Raw genomic sequence first — 24967 nt, forward strand, 5'->3', positions numbered from 1 at the left:
CATATCATTCTGAAACACAATCATAAAAATCATAACATTGTGACACAAACCCATAACATTCTGACACACGGTAATAACAATCTAACACATTACTATACCATTCTGAGAATCACAGACTGTTATATTGTGGTTTGGAAGGCTATGGCTAGGATTCAACCTCAAAGTATATCTAACCCCGACTCCAAACAAACGTCTCAATGTGTGTTTTGTGTTTTTATCGCCAGGGTCCGGACGGCCCCCCAGGTCCCTCAGGCATCTCTGGGCAGAGGGGGATTGTGGGAACTTCTGGTGTCCGCGGGGAGAGAGGCATGCTTGGATTACCTGGTCCCGCTGTGCGTTGGTTCAGTTGGTTTTAGTTTTTGAAATGATTTTCTAAATGGAGACTACCGGTGGACTAGCATACCCAGACTGCGGTCCTATTGGTCGAAATGTGAATCCCAACTGATCTTGCTTGGTGAACGATCAGCCAAAACGTAATTTCCTATTAATTGAGAGGTGAAAGGGGAAAAAGTCACTTAGAAGAACTTAAACTTAATCTTAATAAATAGTTATCAGTAGAGGTTCATGTCAACCAGTATAAATCTGATCTCCACTGTTATACAGAAGTAAATCTATTTAGTTTGTTTCCTTGCATGTCTGTATGATTTTTCCAGGGTGCTCCAGGGAAAGCGGGGAGCCAAGGAACCCAGGGCAGTAAAGGACCCGGTGGAGTTGCTGGTTTACCAGGGGCCACTGGGCCCAGAGGAGACGCCGGACCGCTGGTATGGCCAAACAACCTGATTCATACGATAGTCGTTTTAGACGTCCCTGTTATTTTCCGTGGCTCTCAGCCACGCTTGTTAGTCGCCTAAAATAAACGTGACAACAAAATTACTGAATGTCATGTGAATTCGAGACGTTGAATATAAAGAATAAGTCTGTGATTATTTATAATAATAGGAGAATATTGGCTGTCCTAACATAATAAGAATTGTACATACTTTTGGACAAACAGACACATTAATTACTTATGATTCTTATTTAAAGAGCGTTCCCCCGGAAACTGTAGAAACTTCACTCGAATGTGAACGTGTTTCATTTACACAAAGAACTATCCGACTTGATTGACAAAGGTCAAAGGCGTTGTCATGAAAAATCATGGCAACCCGGGGATGTTGACGGTTTGTTTTGGTTTCAGGGTATTGTCGGAGCCGAGGGGCCACCTGGAAGGGATGGCCTCGTAGGGTCCCGGGTAAGACTGTGTGTGTGTGTGTGTGTGTGTGTGTGTGTGTGTGTGTGTGTGTGTGTGTGTGTACCAATATAGATTTGACCTGTGTTTGTGTTTTATTTTGTGTGCCTTGATATTCTCAATTGTCAAGGTTGTGCGTGTATCTGTGCCTGTAATGTGTGTGTCTGTATTGACGGTATTTAATTGTGTGCATGTGTTTCCAGGGTGACAGAGGTAGTGCTGGTCCTGAAGGTGTGGCCGCAGCAGCTGGGTCCCCAGGCCCTGAGGGGTCCGTCGGGACTACTGGAGGGCCCGGGCCCCGGGGACTAGATGTGAGAACCACACAGAGGAGAGAGAGAGAGAGAGAGAGAGAGAGAGAGAGAGAGAGAGAGAGAGAGAGAGAGAGAGAGAGAGAGAGAGAGAGAGAGAGAGAGAGAGAGAGAGAGAGAGAGAGAGAGAGAGAGAGAGAGAGAGAGAGAGAGAGAGAGAGAGAGAGAGAGAGAGAGAGAGAGAGAGAGAGAGAGAGAGAGAGAGAGAGAGAGAGAGATCAAACAGCATAACTATGTTATTTTTGGGCCTTTAGAGCATTAATCCTAGCGGTGTGGAAATTACATGAAAGACATTGTTGTTAAACCTCGGTCCTTGTGGAGTGCAGCTAATCTAACTCCATATGTGTTCATACTGACCCCTGGTTGGCAAATAAAGTGCAGCGCAATCTTACTGTACGCATAAACACTATGACTAGCAGGTCTCTACTCTATGTTCGCTTGAGGTGGCCTTTTCTTTGGGCGCTGTCTTTTCCTCCTTTTGCTGATCAGCAAATTAACACAGTTGACTCAAAAGCCAGCAAAGGCCTTTTTTTTCGACAAAACCTCCAAAAAAAGTGAAATAAAGAGCTAGAATACGATTAGAAAATAAAAAAGACATTGAGGCAGAAACACCACGTACCAACCAACCAAAGTAGATGTTGCCCCATTTAATGAGCAACTAAATATTGCAATTAAGCCACGGAACTGGCGCCATCGCAGTTACGGCTCAGATTTCAGCCAAACAGAGTCAGTACCTGCGTTGGTTTGTGTTTTCAACTACACCTGTGGTTCGATTTAACATAATTTTATGTTCTAAGTTTGATTCTTTTTTTTTTTAAATGTGTTCACTCTATTATGGGATGTTTAGGGGGCGAGAGGCCCAATGGGACCCCTCGGCTCAGACGGTATTCGAGGGAAAGTGGTGAGTAGACAAAATTAAAAACCTAATTGTATGAACATTTAATTTACATCATATATTGTGTTTTGTGTTCCATGCTAGTCTCGTGCTAGGGCAAAAGGTGTCCTAGGGCAAAAGGTGTCCTTCCCTCTTCTCGATAAAAGCGGTTAAGCAGTTCAAATAAATTTCTAGGGACCTCAAGGGCCCCTGGGAGAGAAGGGCCTGCTGGGAGAGACCGGAGAGAGAGGTCAGAAGGGTCACAGAGGGTTCACCGGACTGAGCGGCGCCCCAGGAATCAGTGTAAGCTACCCTGTTTTACGCATACTCTTAAACACCATTATTTACGGTTTTCAGAATAGACACCTGAATAATGGTAACATAACAATATGAACTAGTATTCATTCAATTTACTACTTAATTTAGCTTATAGAAGAAACGTTAAATATGTAAATGTGCCTTAAGTGCTATAACCTTAAGCTAAAGCTGGCAGTTTGTTTTACTTTTCCCTGATGGACTGCGATAGGTGGAATCAACTTGTGACATCACAAATTGTTAATCAAGATGTTTCTTTGTTTTGTTTTAGGGAGCCACTGGAGACGACGGAGCTCCGGGAATTGTTGGACCCACTGGACAAAGAGTAAGAGATAAAACCTTTAGAGAGGCTGTTTGGTCGTCACAAGCCATTGCAGCATATTTCCCCTGTTGACATCACAAGTGGGAGTGTCCACTCAGATGTATGCTGGATCGATCCAACCCTCCCCCAACCCGTTGGAACAGTCCAGCAGGGAGGGGACCGGGACGTGGATCCAATCATCATACATCTGGCCAATGACATCATATATTTAATAAATGTCTTGTGTTTTTTTCAAATTCACAAGACAAATTTCTCCTACGGGAGACAATAAAGGCTTATCTTATCATATCTAAATAGGGACCCTTTAAGAGTCTAAATCATCCACATCCAAAACAATCCAACAACGCTCATGGCATGGTGTCTTTGGGAGGACTCTGTCAAGGCCAAAAACAACCCACAGAGTTATCTCGGATTGTTGTTGTCGGACTTGTTGCGTGACGGCGCATGTGTTGTACAGAGTCAATCTGACACGATTCCTCCCTGGATGTCCAGGGCCCCCCTGGAGTGGTGGGACCCCAAGGAAAGGAGGGAAACATCGGGCAGCAGGGACCCATGGGAGCCCCAGGTTCCCGCGGCACCAGTGGTGACATCGGGGCGGAGGTGAGGCCCCAGCTAGATACCCCCCAAGGAGAAACACTTGACTAAACAGATGTGAGGTCTTGAATTGAGTTAATGTTCCTTCACTCCTCTTTCGAAGATGATATCAGATGTTGTATTACTTACTTGGATTTTGTTCTTTATTCCTCATGGTAAAGGTTGAGGGTTAAGTGTAAACATAAAAAGGGATGAGGGTTGAGAGGTAACGCTATAAGGATAAGGATACAAGGACAAATTATTATTATTATATCTACTTTAACTAATTGCACTACCACTCATAAAACGGGTCAAGGTAACGTTTGACTTTGCTATGTAAATATTTCTGATGGTTTCTAGTGTCACCTTTCGGGACAGTGAAATCTTTGTACCTTGTGTGTCAGGGTCCGCCCGGCGACGCGGGCCCCACAGGACCCCCAGGGCCCCCGGGACCCTCCACGGCCGGTGTGGAGGACCTCCTGTCCAGCCTCTTCGACTATGACTCCAACGTCGGTTCCCTCGACGATTTTGCGGAAGGCGAGGCCGCTGCTCAGTCCCTCCCGGAGTTCAACAGGGACGAGGCGCTGGCCAACAACGCATCCGACGTGCTGCGCGCCGACACGGGGGTCCACGCCACGCTCAAGACCCTCGACGGAAGGTTGCAGGACCTGCGCCGTCCCGACGGCAGCAAGACCAACCCGGCCAAAACCTGCCAGGACATCAAGCAGTGCTACCCCATGAAAGCGAGCGGTGAGCCTCCATTCTGTTCGTATCTGTTGATCTTTAGCGATCCGTAAGAGAAGGCAATGTTTACGATGGTGGGAATGTTTAGCTCAGGAACTGGAGCGGGTTGAGTCGTAACCGGAAGGTTGCTAGTTCGATTCCCTGCTCAAGGTGTCCCTGAGCAAGACATTCCCTAAATGTAAATGTACTGCTAGCCAGGGATGCTACCTTGCTTCTGGCATCGTGCTTGGTGATTCCTCCCTGGGATGTAACCACGGCAAATTTGTGCTATTATCATTTCATCATCCAAATGTGGAAGCACAACGAAATGTCAGCATCTCAGTGCATATGTCATTTACAATCCCCAAGCTAGCGTCCAGCGCTAGTTTCTGCACTTTAATTCCTTCATAATGAGTCGCAAACAGGGAATCAACTCAGCTATAGAAGGGAAACGTTAACGCAGAGTGCGATGACCCATGTAGAGAGCCGTTCAAACTCTTTTCATTCAGTCTAAAATAATTACACATAAAGAAATAATAACACAATAAAGAAAAAAGTACTACTAAAAACAGACAGACGTAAGTCTGAAATCTGAAATCAAAATTGTTAATCCTTCAACTATTGATTCCCTGATCCGTGGATGTGGTGCAATGGTTGGGATCAACCGAGTGATTTTTTTTGTTTGATTCAGGAAACTACTGGATCGATCCGAACCAAGGGAACAGCAGAGATGCCATTCAAGTGTTCTGCAACATGGAAACGGGCGAGACCTGCATCTCAGCCAACCCGCCCAGTGTCCCCCGCAAGACCTGGTGGACCAAATCCATTTCCAGCGCCACCAAACCAGTGTGGTACGGAGCGGACATTAGCAGTGGCACACTGGTGAGTGACCTCAATGCGTTTCAAGAAAACCACTTGGTTCACTTTTGACGAAATGACCAAGACTTCGGTACAAACCACGATTTTCAAGTGAGGAGCAGATCTTGTGGTATCTAGAGCGTTGTCTAGTGAGCATTATCTGCACCTTATGACAGATGTCTGATCTGGCTCCTACCCTCCTACCTGGCTCCTTAGGTAGGATCCTAAACTTAAAATTAGTTCTGAATTGCTCTCTACACTTTTGATGTATCAAGAACTCGCCACGATTACATAGCAGATATTGTTAAAAGAAGAAAAGAGCTAAATGTCTTCACATTTAGAGTACCTCCCATCGCCCTTTTTGTACTCCACAAGCTCCTCCCCCGACAAGTTTTCGTCTTCCCCTCCTTGGAAAATCGGTGGTTCAACTGTAAAATGTATTTATTCTTCCGCGTTAAATGCTTAGAGAAGAATAGCCTATGACATCTTAGAGACTCAGGCACAAGTCTTTAAAGGTCCCATATTATACCACCAGGTGTGAGCGTGATTAGCCATTACAAGCCGTTTTGCCAAAAATAATGGCTAATCACACTCACACTTGGCGATATAATATGTGACCTTTAAACACAAACCGAACAAACGTCCCACTGTTTTACCTCCGGTGATATCAGTTTGGATACGGAAACGCGGGGGAGCCATCGAACGCGGTGGCGGTGCAGATGAAGCTCCTGCGGCTGCTGTCCAAGGACTCCCACCAGAACGTCACCTACCACTGTCGCAACAGCGTGGCCTACAGGGAGGCGGCGGCTGGCGGGCTGAAGAAGGCCATGCTCCTCCGGGGCTCCAACGGACAGGATCTGCGGGCGCAGGGCAGCGCTCGCCTCCGTTACAGCGTCCTGGAGGACGGCTGCTCGGTAAGAGCCGGCTGCCGGACAGGGAGCATGCCGCGTACCGGGCTGTTCAAATAGGCCTACTGAAAATATATTAAAAAGCAAGCAAACAGCGTACAATGTAATCGTGTTTTATTTAATTAATTTTTAACATGTTGCTATGTTTTTTATGATCTTAAGCATTGTGAGCTTAGCTATTTCGTCAATGTTTCTAAACATAAACATAATAGTGCAATGCAGACAAAGCAGGTGTAAAATCCGGTCTTGGTCGCCCAATGATTGAATCTTAACGTTGCCTTGTAACTAGGACAGAGAGAGCCTGACTGTGCTGACCCATGGTTGTTTCTCCTTGCCTCTGCAGACGCCCAACGGTGAGTGGGGCAGAACTGTGTTTGAGTACCGGACCCAGACCAACGCCAGGCTGCCCATCGTGGATGTGGCCCCAATGGACATTGGCAGGGACGATCAGCAGTTCGGTTTAGAAATAGGACCTGTTTGCTTCTCATAGAGCGACCCCCCCCTCCCCCTCCCCCACCATCACCGTCCCTGAAAATCAACGATTCATCAAAGGATTAGAAGTAGCTCGGTTTGAGGAACAAAGCCAGATGTTTACTTAAGAACTCTGAAACCAGCTTTGTTCAAAAGGCATTTGGTGTGGTCTGGAAGGAAGGAGGACAGCCTTCTTTTTTCTTTTGTGTTGAGCATGAACTCTCCTCGGATGGGGATGAATCCGGATGGTTCTAGCTCTGTTTGACGTAACACAACACTACTCTCACAACATGGATGTGGATGAAAGTAAAAGTATTAATTATAATTAATGCTGCAATGTCCATTCCAGTTTGTATTAATTGTATTTCTCTAAGTCTTTTATCAGAAAAATATATACAATTTATAATGCCTTTGAATGGTGAAGGTGTTCTTCTCTATCAGTCTGATGTGAAGCTCCGCTCGGTCTGTAAATTCTGAAATGCTTGAGGCAGGGGTAAATCAGGGGTAAATCTTGAGGCAGGGGTTAATCGAGACTTGACAGCTAACAGGCTAATGCCAATGGCCCTATTATGGACACCTGCCGAGCAAACTGCAGAGCTTCCATGATTTGGCCTGTTCCCCAGTGAAACAGGATATTGGAGAGATAGATGAGGGATGAGTTTCAACCTTTCACAATTTTATTTACATGGGAGAGCTTCCTGCCCATCCAGGCATCAGGCTTTTCTATTCTGAATGCGGGATGTTTCACAGTAAAAGCGTTTGTGTGAATCAGTTGTAACAGAGTTTATATGACAGTGTAATACTAAATGTTTCATGTACATTTTTAAGCCAATGAGTTGGAACGGCTAGCTACCTAAATTATTAACAAGTCTTTAGTAAATTAAACAAATGTCTTTATTTGTTATTTCCGGAATTTACATTGTACATTGTGGTTTTATGTTAATTGCTGTTTCTGTCTATTGATATTAATAAAACAAACGCGTGTCTTACTTGAGGCTGACTATCTATTCCATTTGCACACATGCACACACGCTGTATCACATTTCTGATTGTGTCACTTCTCTTGCGTCACTTTCATTTGCTGTGCTTCGCTGGCCACAAAATTACGGAGGGAAATGTGGAAAGGGAATTTTATCAAGTGAAAATTATCTATTGCATGCACTAGTTGAAAAGCAGAACAACGCACTGACATCATTCTATTAGAAATTAATGAATTTCTTCTGACGTTTTGAAAAAAAAAAATATCTCGGTCCCTGGCTGTGATTGCAGGAAGCTTTTTTGGATGCTTTATTTATTTTTACGACACTTTTGTTATAACCAACCTTAAACTAAAAATTCCCTATTATAAAAAAAAATACGCCTATGTATTTGTATGACAAACTTCAGTTAATATATCGGTGGTAGGTCTGCTGCTACATGGGCTGGTTTAAGTGGTTTATGTCCGAGAGATAAGACTTTTGTAACACCAGTATCATTAAATATGAAATAACCCGTAAAAGTACTGCTAAACGTAGGGACCATGAGGAGATCCCTAGATCAGCTGGAGGAGAGACTGAGCATGGAGGTGAAGCAGCTGCCTGATGCTGAACTGAAGAGGATCCAGCAGTATGACGTAGACGTGACTCTGGATCCTGATACATCTCACCCCCAGCTCATCCTGTCTGAGCATGGGAAACAAGTACACAATGGAGATGTAGAAATGAATCATATGCTGTCTAGATGTGCACAAAATGCATTGTCCAATTGCGGGCAATTACATGAAGAAACAAGTTCCCCCACTTGAAAAAAACCATAACAGCACAGGTCTGCAGCAGTCTCTGCTATATATTATGTATCAGAATCAGAATCTCTTTATTATCATTGCACAAAGTGCAACGAAATTGGGGTAGAGGCTCTCAAAATAAGTGCTTTTTAAAACAAAAACTAAATGAGAAAAGGGTTATTTTTTAAAAATATATATAGAATGTTAAAGAACTCAAACTAATACATATATTTTAAAATGTCGGCAAAATGTAAAGGTCAGATTGGTATGATAATGCAATAATTTATAATTCTGCATTATTTATAGAAATAACAGCTCTGGGGTAGAAACGTATTTGTTTTTGATTTGATTGCCCTGTAGCGCCTCCCAGAGGGCAACAGTTCAAACAGGTTATGGCCTGGGTGGGATGAGTCTCTTAGGATGCTATGAGCTCTCCTGAGGCAGTGTCTATTGTAGACATCCTCAAGAGAGAGAAGAGGACATCCAATGACTTTTTGTGCCATTTTTATGACCCTCTGGAGCGCTTTCCTCTCAGCTGCAGTGCAACTGGCAAACCACAGCGAGATGCCGTAGCTTAGGACAGTCTCAATGGTGTAGCGATAAAGGGTCATCAGCATTTTCTCCTGAAGATTGTTCTTCCTGAGGATCCTTAGGAAATACAGTCTCTGTTGGGCCTTTTTCATAAGCCCCTTGGTGTTTATTGTCCAGGTCAGGTCCTTCTGAATGTGTATGCCCAGGAACCTGAAGTTCGAGACTCTCTCCACGCTCTCCCCGTTCATATAGATGGGCTGAATGTCCGGCTTAATCCTCCTATAATCAATGATCAGCTCTTTGGTCTTTGAGGTGTTGAGGATGAGGTTGTTCTCCGCACACCATGTAGACCAGGGGTCTCAAACTCAATTTACCTGGGGGCCGCTGGAGGTAGATTCTGGGTGAGGCTGGGCCGCATTAAGTTTTCCACAAAAAAGTACAAATATCCAGTCTTCTCAAGCTCTACTATTAACAGTTCTGTAACATGAATGCTTTTTTGCACCGCAACTTTCTCTGTGCATATAAGACACGTTGGGATGCCCCTGTGCTCTAAAAAAAAGTATTCTGTCTCCCACTTTTCCTGAAATAGTCTGTGCTCGTCACTAACCTTTCTATTCACGGCAGGTTTGAGAAAGACATGACTGGGGCTGGAGAACAGGATATATTTTCCTTCCACTTTGTGTCACTCCGGAATCACGTTTCAACCAAGCGACTAATGTTGCTTATTCGCGTTAGCAAACTTGACAACAAGCCCCTCCGGAAGGGGTCCCAACCCTTTCACAGCAAAGGCTTTATTTAAAAAAAGATATAGATATAAAGCCCAGGGCTTTATATATGGACTGGGTTTGGTGACAACACTTGGGGTGGGGCATGTGTGCACAACCATTTCAGCCACTGGTTGATGGCAATGATAATTTAATTCCCACTCTTTCACACGTCGATATTGCCTCTCCCACTGGACACACAGGAACACACACACACACACACACACACACACACACACACACACACACACACACACACACACACACACACACACACACACACACACACACACACACACACACCTACCGACGTATCCAGGCCCATGCAGTTATAAAATGCAATCAAACATGTCAGAACAGACATTTTCTATAAATAGCCTACCAACGTTTGCAGTGAAAAAAAACTGACGCACATTTCATGCTCAGGGATATGAAGCTCCACAACTTCAGGAACTCGGTTGCTAAGCGGTTAGTTTCAGATGCTTCAGTAAGATCGAAATACATCAGAGGAGTCACACAGGAGAGAACCCGGTCAGGTGCATGGTGTTTGGAAAGAGATACACACAGAAAGGGCGTATCTCCAGTGCACACAGACTTGGGAGAAGCCATACCGTTGGCCTAGCACATTTCACCTCTGTCTTGTGCAAGGTTTTTGTGCGCAGCAAGCTTTATAAATGAGGCCAACGGGCAAGCGCAGCGACTCGGCAAAAAAAAAAAAAAAATAATAATAATAATAATCATTTAAACGTGCGGGCCGCACTAACACTTAACTTTGATATCAAGTAGGGGGCCACAAAATATCGTCCCGCGGGCCGCAATTGGCCCGCGGGCCGCGAGTTTGAGACCCCTGAATAGACCTCCTCTCTATATGCAGTCTCATCCCCACCTGAGATGAGCCCCACCACTGTTGGTGGTCCCACTGTTGGTGGCCCCACATAAAGGTTTCAGACATACTATAGTAGACGCTGTATATTCAGGTCATGTCATCCACACAAAAAAGCTCAATACCTTTTGAAACCATTTGATTGATTTGTCTAAATTCTAAACCATTACTTTGTGTTTTTTGCCAAAATCTGAAATCTGAAAAATTCCCTTAATTGTAATTTTATATTTTCATACGACGCACGGCAGCACAAATTTTCACCACAGACAAGATAAGGTACGGTTTACAGAATCAATATTTTAGTAAAATGTATATATTGAATATATATATATATATATTATATATTATATATATTTATTACACGTCTTTTCAACGTTCCGTTCACTTGCATGGGCACTTCACAACTTCCGGCGGTGAATTATTTTTTGATAATTCATTGGCAACGGATGAATAATGACCGCTGTCAAGGTAAACAAAAGGACTTTTTGGCTTTGGTAACACTCCGCACGTAGTCCGGTAACTTGTCAATGTAATAAGCGGGATATGTATCAACCCAAGCGCTGTCGGTTGCTAAGCGACGACGTCAACGTCTTGGGCGGACTATTTCTCTGCTGATCAACACTATGAATGCTGGTAACAAATACATTGTAAATAAATTGTTTCGTTTTGGGAAGTGTAATGTGGTTTAATAAGCGGGATAATGTATAGAACTTTGCCGGTCATTATCGTAAAATAAGCCCCTTCATGGCGAAGCAAGACACCTCCGCTGCTCGTCGGTGTCCTGTTCGCCCTGTCGGGGCTTATTTTCTCGATAATGACCGGCGTTCTATACATTATCCCTTACATATTGCTGTCAGTTTAACACATTATTAACGGCGTTCATTTTTTTATCGCACAATTAACGCTCTTTTGGCTTGTCAAACGTTGACGTTTTTTCACCTGCTGGCTAGAAACAACTAGTCACGTTAAAAAAACGACAACACCATACCGGATCTAGCTACACCCGAAACAAAACAACAAGCACGCCGCGCAAACTTGTTGGGGCAAGCAAGGATACGGAGCGGGTGAAAAACTCCTTAAAAGTGTGTGTGTGTTTGTGCGTCACTCTGTTTGAGCCTGGGCCTCGTTTCCCGAAAGCGTCGTTAGCCTAAGTGGATCGTGAAGTGCGTCGAAAGGGCATCGTAGAGTTTTCACCGCGTTTCCCGAAAGCATCGTTGGTAACGAACGTCTTGAAAACGCTCGTAGCTAACGAGTACTCCAGGGGTACTCGTAGGTACTCGTAGGACGCTAAGAGCATCGTCAGCCTACTATAGCCTCAGTGGTGTCACCATCGGACATTCCGTGTATTGGATGCGTTTTATTAAAACGCATTGCGCCTTTATGTTCTTAGTTTGGTGATTAATAAAGATTATTAATTAATTTATTAATAAAGATGTTAAAATGGCCAAAATAAAACGGGACAGTCCAGAAAAAGTTTGCGCAGGCAGGGCACTCAAAATGTGTCAGAGAAAGTGGGGGGATTTTTGCAGACTGTGACAGGCTACTCATGAAACATAGCCTAAAATAACCCCAAAAATTAAAAAAAGACGCGATCACTCTTCGGCGTGATTCCACACCAGCAGCGTAATCTGGGAGGCCGTCCCGAAACGGTTCTTCCTCGTCCTCGTCCTCGTCCTCGTCCGGTTCACCCAACGCCACCCCAGCCTTGGCTGCAATGTTGTGCAACATTGCTGTCACGCAGATCACAGCCACGACTTGGCTGGCGCAAACTGGAGCCCTCCGCCGGACTTGTGAAGGCATCGGAAGCGCAACTTCCACCTGCCGATCGTGCGCTTGACAATGCACCGGGCCAGACGGTGGGCTTCGGTGTACCGTTCCTCGTAGACGTCTCCGGGGTTAGCCACTGGGGTGAACAGGTGAGGCCTAAGCGGATAGCCACTGGCTCCGAGGAGCCGCCACTCTCCCCTGGAGGCTGCAGCCAGCCGTCCGATGGAGGACTCGCAGAACACGAAGGAGTCTTGACTCGTGAGTGCTTCCAGGCCATCTCGCTACGACATCCAGGATGATGCCCTGATGGTCGCACACCACCTGGCAGTTGACAGTGGCATATCCCTTCCGACAGATGTAGACGTGGCCATCAACGTGGGGCGTGAGAATTGGAATCAAAGTTCCATCCACGAATCCGGCCACTTGTGGGATGCGGAACGACCGAAAAAAGTTCTCTTGGGTCGCACCCATCTCGTCTCTGCTGTGGAAACGGACGTGTCGCGGTACGAGACGAAGGAGGCTGTATGTCACTACCTGGACCGATCTGCACACTGACGCCTTGCACAGGCCCTGGCCATCTCCTACCACCTGCAGGAAGCTCCCTGTGGCGTAGAATCGGAGGGCGGCCAAGAGCTGCACTTGCGGTGTGAGCGCAAAGCTCCTCCTTGTAGCACGTCTGAGGTCTTGCCTGATCGCCCCAAGCAGCTGTCTGATGGCCTCCCTCGGCAGCCTGTAGCGCTGTATGACTTCGCGTTTCTAGAGGCCTTACCCTTTTTCCGGAGGGTCTTTTACAGCCAATCAAATGATCAATCAAGGAAACTTTATGCGGAATCAGATTAAGTCGGCTCTCTTTGCTGTGCAAAGCATGTTTCAGAAATCAGCCCATTAAGATAAATATAGTTGTCACACAAGCTATTTTTATTTTTTTGTCATATGGAATTATTTCAGGGGGGAAATGCCGTGAAACGCACAGTGCATTCAGGATTAGGACTGATATATGTCGGCTTAAGCCTAATCAATTGTATTTTAATGTCTTTAGCATTCATATAATTGCAGTCTATTTTTTCGTAGGCTACTCTGCTGTTGTCCTTGATGGGGAGATATTTTAACCCTTTTTAACACAATTTTCCTGCGACATTCCTGCGTCTCCCCCTCCTACGGAGCCAATTTCAGCACCGTGTCAGTAGACAGTTACAATCCTACAACGTCGTGAGTGCAGCGAATGCGCGTTCACGTTAAGAGGAGTTTCGGGAAACGCGACAAAGAAATTATCGATGGTTCGAAAGATCCATCAGGAGAATGATCTTACGAGTGAAGATCCATCGATATCGGGAAACGGGGCCCTGCACAAGAGTTCAATGTTGTCATTAGCTGTTACGTCTTTCTGACCAATCGCAGTTCAAGGCCCGCCTGGGCTGTACCACTTCGGGAGGGGCCGCTCAGTTACTCCCCTCCAGACAAAATCGACTTGGTTGCGATGTTGACAGTTTGTGAGTGTTTGTTGAGTGAGTGAGAGGTTGCGGGTGCACAGCTCAGGCTGCCGGACGGCGCTGCAAGGAACTTTTACAAACGCAATATTGTTATCCCGCAGTATCAGCCCGACAGCCCCGAAACGTTAACAGCCCACCGGGAATTCTCCCGACTCTCCCGATTACCACTCCGCCACTGTGTGTCTGTGTGTGTGTGTGTGTGTGTGTGTGTGTGTGTGTGTGTGTGTGTGTGTGTGTGTGTGTGTGTGTGTGTGTGTGTGTGTAGGCATTATTCGATAGCCTGGTAATGTGTATAGGCCTAGTACGATAGGAATATTCATACTGGTTTAAATAATAAATGTTATAGTATTTCCCATCTTTGCTGAGCAAGAGTTTTGATCGAAAGTTCAGTGATTCAAACATATAAAAGCCTGGGCTATTCAAGTTTTGAGGTAGGCCTACCACTGTCATGCATGATGCACCTACCCGACGTCAAGTGGACTGGGTTGAATTCACTGCGGGTCACTCTTCTTACTGTCCTTCTCAACACTCTCTGATCTCACTAAAAGGCTAGCAGCAGGAAATCAAGGGATATTTAGAATAGAAAAAAAGTTGATTGATCGCGATTAATTGCGAGTTAACTATGACATTAATGTGAGGTGGAGGTCTTCTCAAAGGGTGCAGTTCTATAATACACACAGACACCCACACACTAACATTACAATACATATCCATAATAGATCCATACACAAGTCCAGTATCTCGTGGGAAAAGGAGATATGATAAGTATATCATTGATTCAACTATTCTGTAAGGCCACTGCTATCCATTAAATTTAAATAACAGAATCTCGTTGGTATAATTGTAAACAGTGCGTTTTCATATACATGTTGTAAAATTGTAAATTGTCAATGTCACTTTATTGTCTACACACGGACGTGTGTATTCTCAGGAGGAGTTGTGTTTTGTTAGAAACAGTCAGCAAGTATACATGGAGAGTCATAATCGTGTAAATAAATGATTAATACCTCAAGAGGACTAGTTAAATGCACAAACAGTACGTGGGATGAGTTACCATTTTCTCCCCCTACTAAACCAGTAAAGACTAGGGGTCAGAGAAGGAGGGACAGGTTTCAAGGTAACCCAGTGCACGAGACAGTTCCCATACCTTCACTGGAGAATGGCGAGCAGGTCCCAATCCCAGCAAACATCAGGGAATTGCACCACAACAACCAAATTGGGTCGGTTATATGGAAGAGCAAAAGTTTAGGTTTAGGCAAGGCATACTGTACTGCCATGGGGAAGAGGATAAGCAGCTGGTGGTGCCAAGGGATCTCAGGGTCATGTTGCTACAGTTAAGGAACTCTAGTCCATGGGCAGGTCACCTAGGCAAGGATAAAGCATGGCAAAGGGTTGCAGGGAGATTTTATTGGCCAAACATGTATGTTCAGCTAAAACAGTAATGCAGGTATTGTCCCCAGTGTCAGCTGATAGCACCAGGAAAGAAGGGTAACAGGGCACCTTTCATCCCTTTAGCCATTGTAGATTTACTGTTCAGCCGAATGGCAATGGACATTGTGGGGCCTAGCTGAAACTATCGTCTAGTATAACCCATTTATTTTCGTAAAGTCTTTAAATTTCGACTAGACTTATTTTTTACGCAAAATGTCAAAAAATTCGAAAAATATTAAATTCCTTAACAAAAAGGGCTGTCAAGCGATTAAAATATTTAATCACAATTAATCGCATTATTGTCATAGTTAACTCACGATTAATCGCAAATCTTTTTTCTATGCTAAATATCCCTTGATTTCTTTGACCCATTAATTGTTCTAATTTTAATGCTCTTATCAACATGGAGAAGTGCATCGGCTTGCCTTGTGCAAATGTTTTCTTATTGGCAACATTGGCATATACTGATCAAAACAGGAAGATACAAAAAAAAGCCTATAGTACAATTTAACGATGAACATACAAACATACTGCCTTGAGCATAGCAGTCAGGCTACTGCTTCTTTGTTTTGAGCCAAATAATTTTTATTTTATTTATTTTTTTAGTATGAATTTGCGTTAATCGTGCGATAAAAATATTAACGCCTTTAAAATCGGATTGCGTTAACGCCGTTAATAACGCGTTTAACTGGCAGCCCGAAAAAATATACATTAGTTATCAATAGTTTAAATTCATTACCAATTGCGTATTTATCTAATAATATTTTCTAGTTATCTTTTAATATGGGTATTTACCATACAACCAATATATAATATCAAATTAAACATTCAATTGTATATAAATACCATATCAATATATACAAAAACAAACATACCCATACACACTATGTCAAACACCTCCATCATCTTTGTACCTCCTGAAAATCTTTCCTTTATATTTCATTTTAAACTGGTTTATGATTGGACAAGGCATTTCCCCTTAAATTATAAACCCCCTCACGATCACTGAATATTTTTTGAATATTTAAAGGTAATGTTTTCATTTTAGTACATGCTACAGTAAACCTCCTAAGATGGCGCAATTTGATTGGTTCGCTATCTCGGGATATTGAGCAATGTCCCAATATTCAAGGCATTGGAAACATTATAAAGATCATTAATATACAAGATGAACCGTTTAGGACTCAACACTGACCCCTGGGGGACGCCATGCACAAGCAATGTTCAAACATGATGAAGACTACACAAACGGCTGCATTTTACTCACATAACTTTAAACCCCATCCAATACTATAAATACTCCTACTGCATTTATTTTTTTTTCAATGGCGTTTGCTATTACCTCAACTGATTATATTATTTTGTGTGATGTTGATCTGTTGGATCTGAGTAGTTAATAATAGCCACTCCCTGGGTATGTTTATGAAAATAGGAACTTCCGGTTGGGGGGAGGGGGGGTGGTGGGGGTGTTTATGACGGCACTTCCGGATGGTGTTGTTAGGTCATGTATAATGTCTGCGTTGTGCCTTATGGGTCATCTAGAGTGCGAGCCTGCTAGGGGTCATGTGAAGCGTTGTATGGCCATGTCTCTTCCTCTCTTTGCGTGTGTTGTAATCAGATTCCAGGCAACGTTTTGGGGGTATGGTGTTGTTCTTCCCCCCTCTGGCTAGCGTCGCCAATAGCCTTAGGGTTACATGTTTACCATCTGGTAGACAACCACATCCTCCATAAGCCAGCCAAAGTGAATTTGTGTGTGTGTGTGTGTGTGTGTGTGTGTGTGTGTGTGTGTGTGTGTGTGTGTGTGTGTGCAACCCGGTATCACGCCAAGGCGTAAGGATACATACGTGCGTCCACATCGCAAGGCGTGTTCAGGTTCACGCTTTGCCTGACCAAAGCGTCACCCTGAACACGCGTCCTTCTCCATTCGAAATGAATGGGGGAATAGCACCAACAGGGGGCGATACGTTCTCCTAGCATTTGGTGAAATTGTTACGTAGCCATATTAATCGTTATTATCTGAATGGGAAATGCAATATTTTAGGACAGATACACCATTAAACGTTTTTCCAATGACATTTCTAGCGAGAAATGTACATTTTCCTTTCATAATATTCAGTCAGTGGTTGTGTCTGATCTTTAGTTTTATAGTTATTGGGAAGATTTTATCGGCTCGCTCGCATGTTTCAACGACGTGACGTTACTAGGGACGCTGCTTTCGCTAAACTAGCAGCTCACGTGTTTCCTGCGTTTGTGTTATTAAACCGTTACTTTATGTAACTTTAAATGATATCATCGTGTTAGAAACACGTATATCTGAGAGCAGGGGTGAAGTATTGTTTAGATTGCTGTCAGGTTAGCCTGCTGCAGCCACATCCTCTCGGTACAGTTGTTATCATTTAGCATTAACTAAGCCTGGCCACCAGCGAAGAAGAAGAAGCCGGTCCTCGCCTCCGTTTCTATTCGCGTGCTTGTGCGTGCTCGTGTGCTCGTGGACTCGTGAAACGTCATCAGTCGGGGGGGGACACGTTTGTTGATGGGGGGGGAGACACGTTTGTAGGGGGGGGGGCACGCTCGACAACGAGAGTTGGTTTTTATTGAACGCTCGACAACGAGAGTTGGTTTTTATTGAACGAGACTTCAACACGGAACAGCTGCACGAAACGATGGTCACGTCACTCTCGGTGACGGTGTCGACAATAATGAACACACGAACAATGTTAATAGAACAACACACAACCACATAACATCCCGAACCCATTAACCCCACTTAATCCTAACAACAAAACAAGTTAACAAAAGCCCCATTTGTCAACTGAGAACCCCAATTCCCAGAATCCCCCGCGGCTCCGGAACACGGCGTAGCTTATATTAATCTTTATTATCTGAATGGGAAATGCAATATTTTAGGACAGATACACCATTAAACGCGTTTCTAATGACATTTCTAGCGAGAAATGTACATTTTCCTTACATAATCTTCAGTCAGTGAATGTGTATGATCTTTATTAATCTTTATTATCTGAATGGGAAATGCAATATTTTAGGACCGATTCACCGTTAAACGTGTTTCTAATAACATTTCTAGCGAGAAATATACTTTTTACTTGCATAATCTTCAGTCAGTGATTGTGTCTGATCTTTAGTTTTATAGTTATTAGGATTTGATCGGCTCGCTCGCATGTTTCAACGACGTCAGGTTGCTTTCGCTAAACTAGCAGCTCACGTGCTTCCTGCGTTATTAAACTGTTACTTTATGTAACTTTTAATGATATCATCTTGTTAGAAACACGTATATCTGAGAGCCAACCCAGTCGCCAAAAGCATACGTTGACAGTGTACTTTTCGTGAACACTGGATTACGTCGCATTTCAACATAAAATAGCGTGTTATACACACACACACACACACACACACGCACGCACACGCACAGACACAAGCACACACACGCACGCACAGACACAGATACACACACACACACACACACACACACACACGCACACGGTGCATTTCGCTGCTAAAACAACAACAAAAAAATATTCCCTCAAATATTATTACTTTCAAAACGTTGGCCAAAATGGCCAATAATATCATTTTTTATTTGGGATGCTTCTAGGACATTTTGGGTGGATTTTGAACGGTATGTGGGGGGCACGTTTTTTGCAGGACCTGGCAACCCTGCGCTGTTGCCCGAGATCTGGATCCACCCCGGCGTGGTGCCGTCTCCTTTTGACCTTTTGACCCCAGACTTCTGGGGGAATCGCTGAATCAATTCATTAGTCAATCAGAAGAATGTAAATATCTTCCCGGTGGCGTAAGAGGACGAACAAGGTGTCCTTCAACATCTACGCTTCCAGGAGATTGCAACGGTGCCACACTTGAGCATATTCAAACATGTTTAATGGTAGTAATTAGCTGTCGAAATTGGAGGCCTTAATCAATACTGAGCAGCTATTGATTTGCTTCCCGATAAAGATTTGTCACAAATGACATGTTATTTAGCATCTACACGTTGAGCTGAGTCCAATGACACCAAGAACGACACTCTAGCTAATGGTAACATGTATTTTACATGGTACACCTAGGTCTAGGACATGATCTCGGTGTAGCAAGAGGCCGAGCTTGATCTCATTGGACTCAGCTTAACGTGTAGATGCTGATTAACATGTAATTTGTCAAAAATCTCCATCGGGAAGCAAATCTATAGCTGGTCATTATTGATAAAGGCATCCAAAATCGACAGCTAATTACTACCCCGAAACATATTCAAATATGATCATGTGTGGCACTGTTGCAATCGTCTCGAAACGTAGATGTCAAAGGACACCTTGTTTGCTCTGTTGCACCACCGGGAAGATATTTTCATACTTCTAATGGATTGATTCATATTTTAAGGTTCTCGGAGTGAGACTTTAAGTGGCTGCAGCAGAAGTGTTGAGACGAAAGATGATATCAAGAGATTTATAGAATATTCCCATTCACATTATGATTCTTCGTCGTAACATCCGACCAAACATCCTTTACATTCACAGAGCGAAGATTATGAAAGTCCAGGCTCAGCAAGTGCTCCATCTCGTTGCCCTGAAATCTTAATACCTTATTCTAGGGCCTAACTGGGACCTCCGCACCGAAACTTGGCCCGGTCGGACCCCGAGGGAAGGAAGGGGGGGCCCTTCCTGCCCGAGACTTGGCCCGGTCAGACCCCGAGGGCAGGCCCCCCCTTCCTGCCCTCGGGGTCCGACCGGGCCAAGTTTCGGTGCGGAGGTCCCAGTTAGGCCCTAGAATAAGGTATTAAAATTTCAGGGCGGTAGGACCTTCCTATCTCAAAAACTGTTTTTCCACCACATTCTGAACCATTAGGTCTTGCAGGCTACACTTCTGAGAGGCTTTGTCCAAATGACACTCCATTTGGGAAAACTTTTTTTTTTTTCTCTAAGGGCTAGAACTCCAAATCTCGGATATGTCGTACACGGGGCCCCGGGAAATGTGTGTAAACATTTTAGCATCCCTAGCTATCTCGAAAAGGTCGGCAAAGGGGCGTGACCTCCAACAGTACAGTAAATGTACATAAGACAGAGGTTAGTTTCTAGTCCCCATTTTTTGTGGGATGGAGGTGTACATTTGTGGCTAAAGGTGTGTAGACACAGCTGGCCTGTGGCCACGTTTTTGAAGTCGGGGGTCAAAAGGTCAAAAGGAGCCGGCACCACGCCACTTATGAGATAACAAAAAGTTAATGTGTGTTTCTCTCATAACTTTTTGTCATTATTAAAGAGAGGCCTGATTCTCAGATATGCATGTTGGATGGCTAGGGTGTAGGTCTGGGAAGAACTTCAGGCCAAAATCTTGCAAGCGAGCCGCTGGGTGCAGGTGCAACGAGATGGAGCACTTGCTGAGCCTGGACTTTCATAATCTTCGCTCTGTGAATGTAAAGGATGTTTGGTCGGATGTTACGACGAAGAATCATAATGTGAATGGGAATATTCTATAAATCTCTTGATATCATCTTTCGTCTCAACACTTCTGCTGCAGCCACTTAAAGTCTCACTCCGAGAACCTTAAAATATGAATCAATCCATTAGAAGTATGAAAATATCTTCCCGGTGGTGCAACAGAGCAAACAAGGTGTCCTTTGACATCTACGTTTCGAGACGATTGCATCAGTGCCACACATGATCATATTTGAATATGTTTCGGGGTAGTAATTAGCTGTCGATTTTAGAGGCCTTTATCAATAATGACCAGCTATAGATTTGCTTCCCGATGGAGATTTTTGACAAATTACATGTTAATTAGCATCTACACGTTAAGCTGAGTCCAATGAGATCAAGCTCGGCCTCTTGCTACACCGAGATCATGTCCTAGACCTAGGTGTACCATGTAAAATACATGTTACCATTAGCTAGAGTGTCGTTCTTGGTGTCATTGGACTCAGCTCAACGTGTAGATGCTAAATAACATGTCATTTGTGACAAATCTTTATCGGGAATCAAATCAATAGCTGCTCAGTATTGATTAAGGCCTCCAATTTCGACAGCTAATTACTACCATTAAACATGTTTGAATATGCTCATGTGTGGCACCGCTGCAATCTCCTGGAAGCTTAGATGTTGAAGGACACCTTGTTCGTCCTCTTACGCCACCGGGAAGATATTTACATGCTTCTGATTGACTAATGAATTGATTCAGCGATTCCCCCAGAAGTCTGGGGTCAAAAGGTCAAAAGGAGACGGCACCACGCCGGGGTGGATCCAGATCTCGGGCAACAGCGCAGGGTTGCCAGGTCCTGCAAAAAACGTGCCCCCCACATACCGTTCAAAATCCACCCAAAATGTCCTAGAAGCATCCCAAATAAAAAATGATATTATTGGCCATTTTGGCCAACGTTTTGAAAGTAATAATATTTGAGGGAATATTTTTTTGTTGTTGTTTTAGCAGCGAAATGCACCGTGTGCGTGTGTGTGTGTGTGTGTGTGTTTGTGTGTGTATCTGTGTCTGTGCGTGCGTGTGTGTGCTTGTGTGTGTGTGTCTGTGCGTGTGCGTGCGTGTGTGTGTGTGTGTGTGTGTATAACACGCTATTTTATGTTGAAATGCGACGTAATCCAGTGTTCACGAAAAGTACACTGTCAACGTATGCTTTTGGCGACTGGGTTGGCTCTCAGATATATGTGTTTCTAACAAGATGATATCATTAAAAGTTACATAAAGTAACAATTTTAATAACACAAACGCAGGAAGCACGTGAGCTGCTAGTTTAGCGAAAGCAACCTGACGTCGTTGAAACATGCGAGCGAGCCGATCAAATCCTAATAACTATAAAACTAAAGATCAGACACAATCACTGACTGAAGATTATGCAAGTAAAAAGTATATTTCTCACTAGAAATGTTATTAGAAACACGTTTAACAGTGAATCGGTCCTAAAATATTGCATTTCCCATTCAGATAATAAAGATTAATAAAGATCATACACATTCACTGACTGAAGATTATGTAAGGAAAATGTACATTTCTCGCTAGAAAAGTCATTAGAAACGCGTTTAATGGTGTATCTGTCCTAAAATATTGCATTTCCCATTCAGATAATAAAGATTAATAAAGATCATACACATTCACTGACTGAAGATTATGTAAGGAAAATGTAAATTTCTCGCTAGAAATGTCATTAGAAACGCGTTTAATGGTGTATCTGTCCTAAAATATTGCATTTCCCATTCAGATAATAAAGATTAATATAAGCTACGCCGTGTTCCGGAGCCGCGGGGGATTCTGGGAATTGGGGTTCTCAGTTGACAAATGGGGCTTTTGTTAACTTGTTTTGTTGTTAGGATTAAGTGGGGTTAATGGGTTCGGGATGTTATGTGGTTGTGTGTTGTTCTATTAACATTGTTTGTGTGTTCATTATTGTCGACACCGTCACCGAGAGTGACGTGACCATCGTTTCGTGCAGCTGTTCCGTGTTGAAGTCTCGTTCAATAAAAACCAACTCTCGTTGTCGAGCGTTCAATAAAAACAAACTCTCGTTGTCGAGCGTGCCCCCCCCCCCACAAACGTGTCTCCCCCCCCATCAACAAACGTGTCCCCCCCCGACTGATGACGTTTCACGAGTCCACGAGCACACGAGCACGCACAAGCACGCGAATAGAAACGGAGGCGAGGACCGGCTTCTTCTTCTTCGCTGGTGGCCAGGCTTAGTTAATGCTAAATGATAACAACTGTACCGAGAGGATGTTGCTGCAGCAGGCTAACCTGACAGCAATCTAAACAATACTTCACCCCTGCTCTCAGATATACGTGTTTCTAACACGATGATATCATTTAAAGTTACATAAAGTAACGGTTTAATAACACAAACGCAGGAAACACGTGAGCTGCTAGTTTAGCGAAAGCAGCGTCCCTAGTGACGTCACGTCGTTGAAACATGCGAGCGAGCCGATAAAATCTTCCCAATAACTATAAAACTAAAGATCAGACACAACCACTGACTGAATATTATGAAAGGAAAATGTACATTTCTCGCTAGAAATGTCATTAGAAAAACGTTTAATGGTGTATCTGTCCTAAAATATTGCATTTCCCATTCAGATAATAACGATTAATATGGCTACGTAACAATTTCACCAAATGCTAGGAGAACGTATCGCCCCCTGTTGGTGCTATTCCCCCATTCATTTCGAATGGAGAAGGACGCGTGTTCAGGGTGACGCTTTGGTCAGGCAAAGCGTGAACCTGAACACGCCTTGCGATGTGGACGCACGTATGTATCCTTACGCCTTGGCGTGATACCGGGTTGGTGTGTGTGTGCGTGTGCGTGTGGGTGTGTGTGTGTGTTTTGATGTAAAATGCGTTCAATATTATTATATGTAACCTCTTAATGCATATATATATATATATATATATATATATATATATGTATATATATGTGTATAGAGGTCATCGTATTATAGGGGGTATTCATAATGTGATATATCAGGGTTAAAAAGAGGTGTTCACCATATGCGGGTTCCGTTTGTGGATCACTTAGACAACATATTAGGAGTTATCATGATACTATTAAATGATGTTTTAATAATTTCATTTATTGTAAGATATATGTATTAACCATACTTATCAATAGTAGATAGTCTATTGTGTGAATGAGTAGGCGTAGGCCATTGGTGTCTAGGAAATGTGTATTATCAGTGTGTCTACTGGACAGGATGTCGTGACACACGGTGACGGTAAGTATACGACTCCTAATGATGTGTGGACTTGGTCTGCGACCCTCTGGTTAGCGTCGCCAATAGCCTTAGGGTTACATGTTTACCATCTGGTAAACAACCACATCCACCATAAGCATGCCTAAGTGAATTTGTGTGTGTCTTATTGCTATTCTGTGTGATTTAATATAGGGCCTACGTTCTCCTCTACTTATGGGTCATCTAGAGTGCGAGCCTGCTAGGGGTCATGTGAAGCGTTGTATGGCCATGTCTCTTCCTCTCTTTGCGTGTGTTGTAATCAGATTCCAGGCATTGTGTTGGGTGTATGGCGTTGTTCTTCGGCCCTAGGGCTAGTGTCGCCAATAGCCTTAGGGCTACATGTTTACCATCTGGTAGACAACCACATCCTCCATAAGCCAGCCTAAGTGAATTTGTGTGTGTGTGTGCGTGTGTGTGTGTGTGTGTGTGTGTGTGGGTGAGTGTGTGGGTGTGTGTGTGTGTGTGTGTGTGTGTGTTTTGATGTAATAATGCGTTGAATATTATTATATGTAACCTCTTAATACATACATATATATATATATATATGTATATATATGTGTATAGAGGTCATCGTATTATAGGGGGTATTCATAATGTGATATATCAGGGTTAAAAGAGGTGTTCACCATATGCGGGTCCGTTTGTGGATCACTTAGACAACATATTAGGAGTTATCATGATACTATTAAATGATGTTCTATTAATTTCGTTTATTATAAGATATATGTATTAACCGTACTTATCAATAGTAGATAGTCTATTGTGTGAATGAGTAGGCGTAGGCCATTGGTATCTAGGCATGCGCACTAACGGTGTGTCTATTGGTCAGGAGGTCATGACACCGGGGGTAGGAGGGTCGGGTATACTGGTGATTATCTATCGGGGGTATCTATCGACCCAGTGCAGAATGAACATAGCCCTGATCCTCCAAACGTCTGAGAGCTAGGCTAAGCTAGTAGACTCGTCATAGCGGCTGCAGAAAAAAGAGAAGAAAAAAAAAAAAACAGCTACTCCAACCTGCGCAACT

The 24967-nt window shown here is 43.7% G+C and overlaps 1 protein-coding gene across 2 annotated transcripts in view; it reads left to right on the forward strand.

Annotated features, from left to right (window-relative positions):
- Positions 1-7574, forward strand: part of LOC115542646 (collagen alpha-2(V) chain) — a 41393-nt gene extending 33819 nt beyond the window's left edge. For both annotated transcript variants that reach the window (XM_030354973.1, XM_030354972.1), the window contains 12 exons: positions 225-332; positions 654-761; positions 1178-1231; positions 1432-1539; positions 2384-2437; positions 2606-2713; positions 2997-3050; positions 3540-3647; positions 4025-4370; positions 5035-5225; positions 5873-6115; positions 6453-7574. In XM_030354973.1, the coding sequence (XP_030210833.1) occupies positions 225-332; positions 654-761; positions 1178-1231; positions 1432-1539; positions 2384-2437; positions 2606-2713; positions 2997-3050; positions 3540-3647; positions 4025-4370; positions 5035-5225; positions 5873-6115; positions 6453-6599 (1629 nt within the window). In that variant the 3' untranslated portion in view covers positions 6600-7574. The remainder of the gene's footprint in view (positions 1-224; positions 333-653; positions 762-1177; positions 1232-1431; positions 1540-2383; positions 2438-2605; positions 2714-2996; positions 3051-3539; positions 3648-4024; positions 4371-5034; positions 5226-5872; positions 6116-6452) is intronic.
- Positions 7575-24967: the final 17393 nt, after the last annotated feature.

The sequence above is a fragment of the Gadus morhua genome, chromosome 4 (genome assembly GCF_902167405.1).
Source record: "Gadus morhua chromosome 4, gadMor3.0, whole genome shotgun sequence".
In the NCBI taxonomy this organism is placed as follows: Eukaryota; Metazoa; Chordata; class Actinopteri; order Gadiformes; family Gadidae; genus Gadus; species Gadus morhua.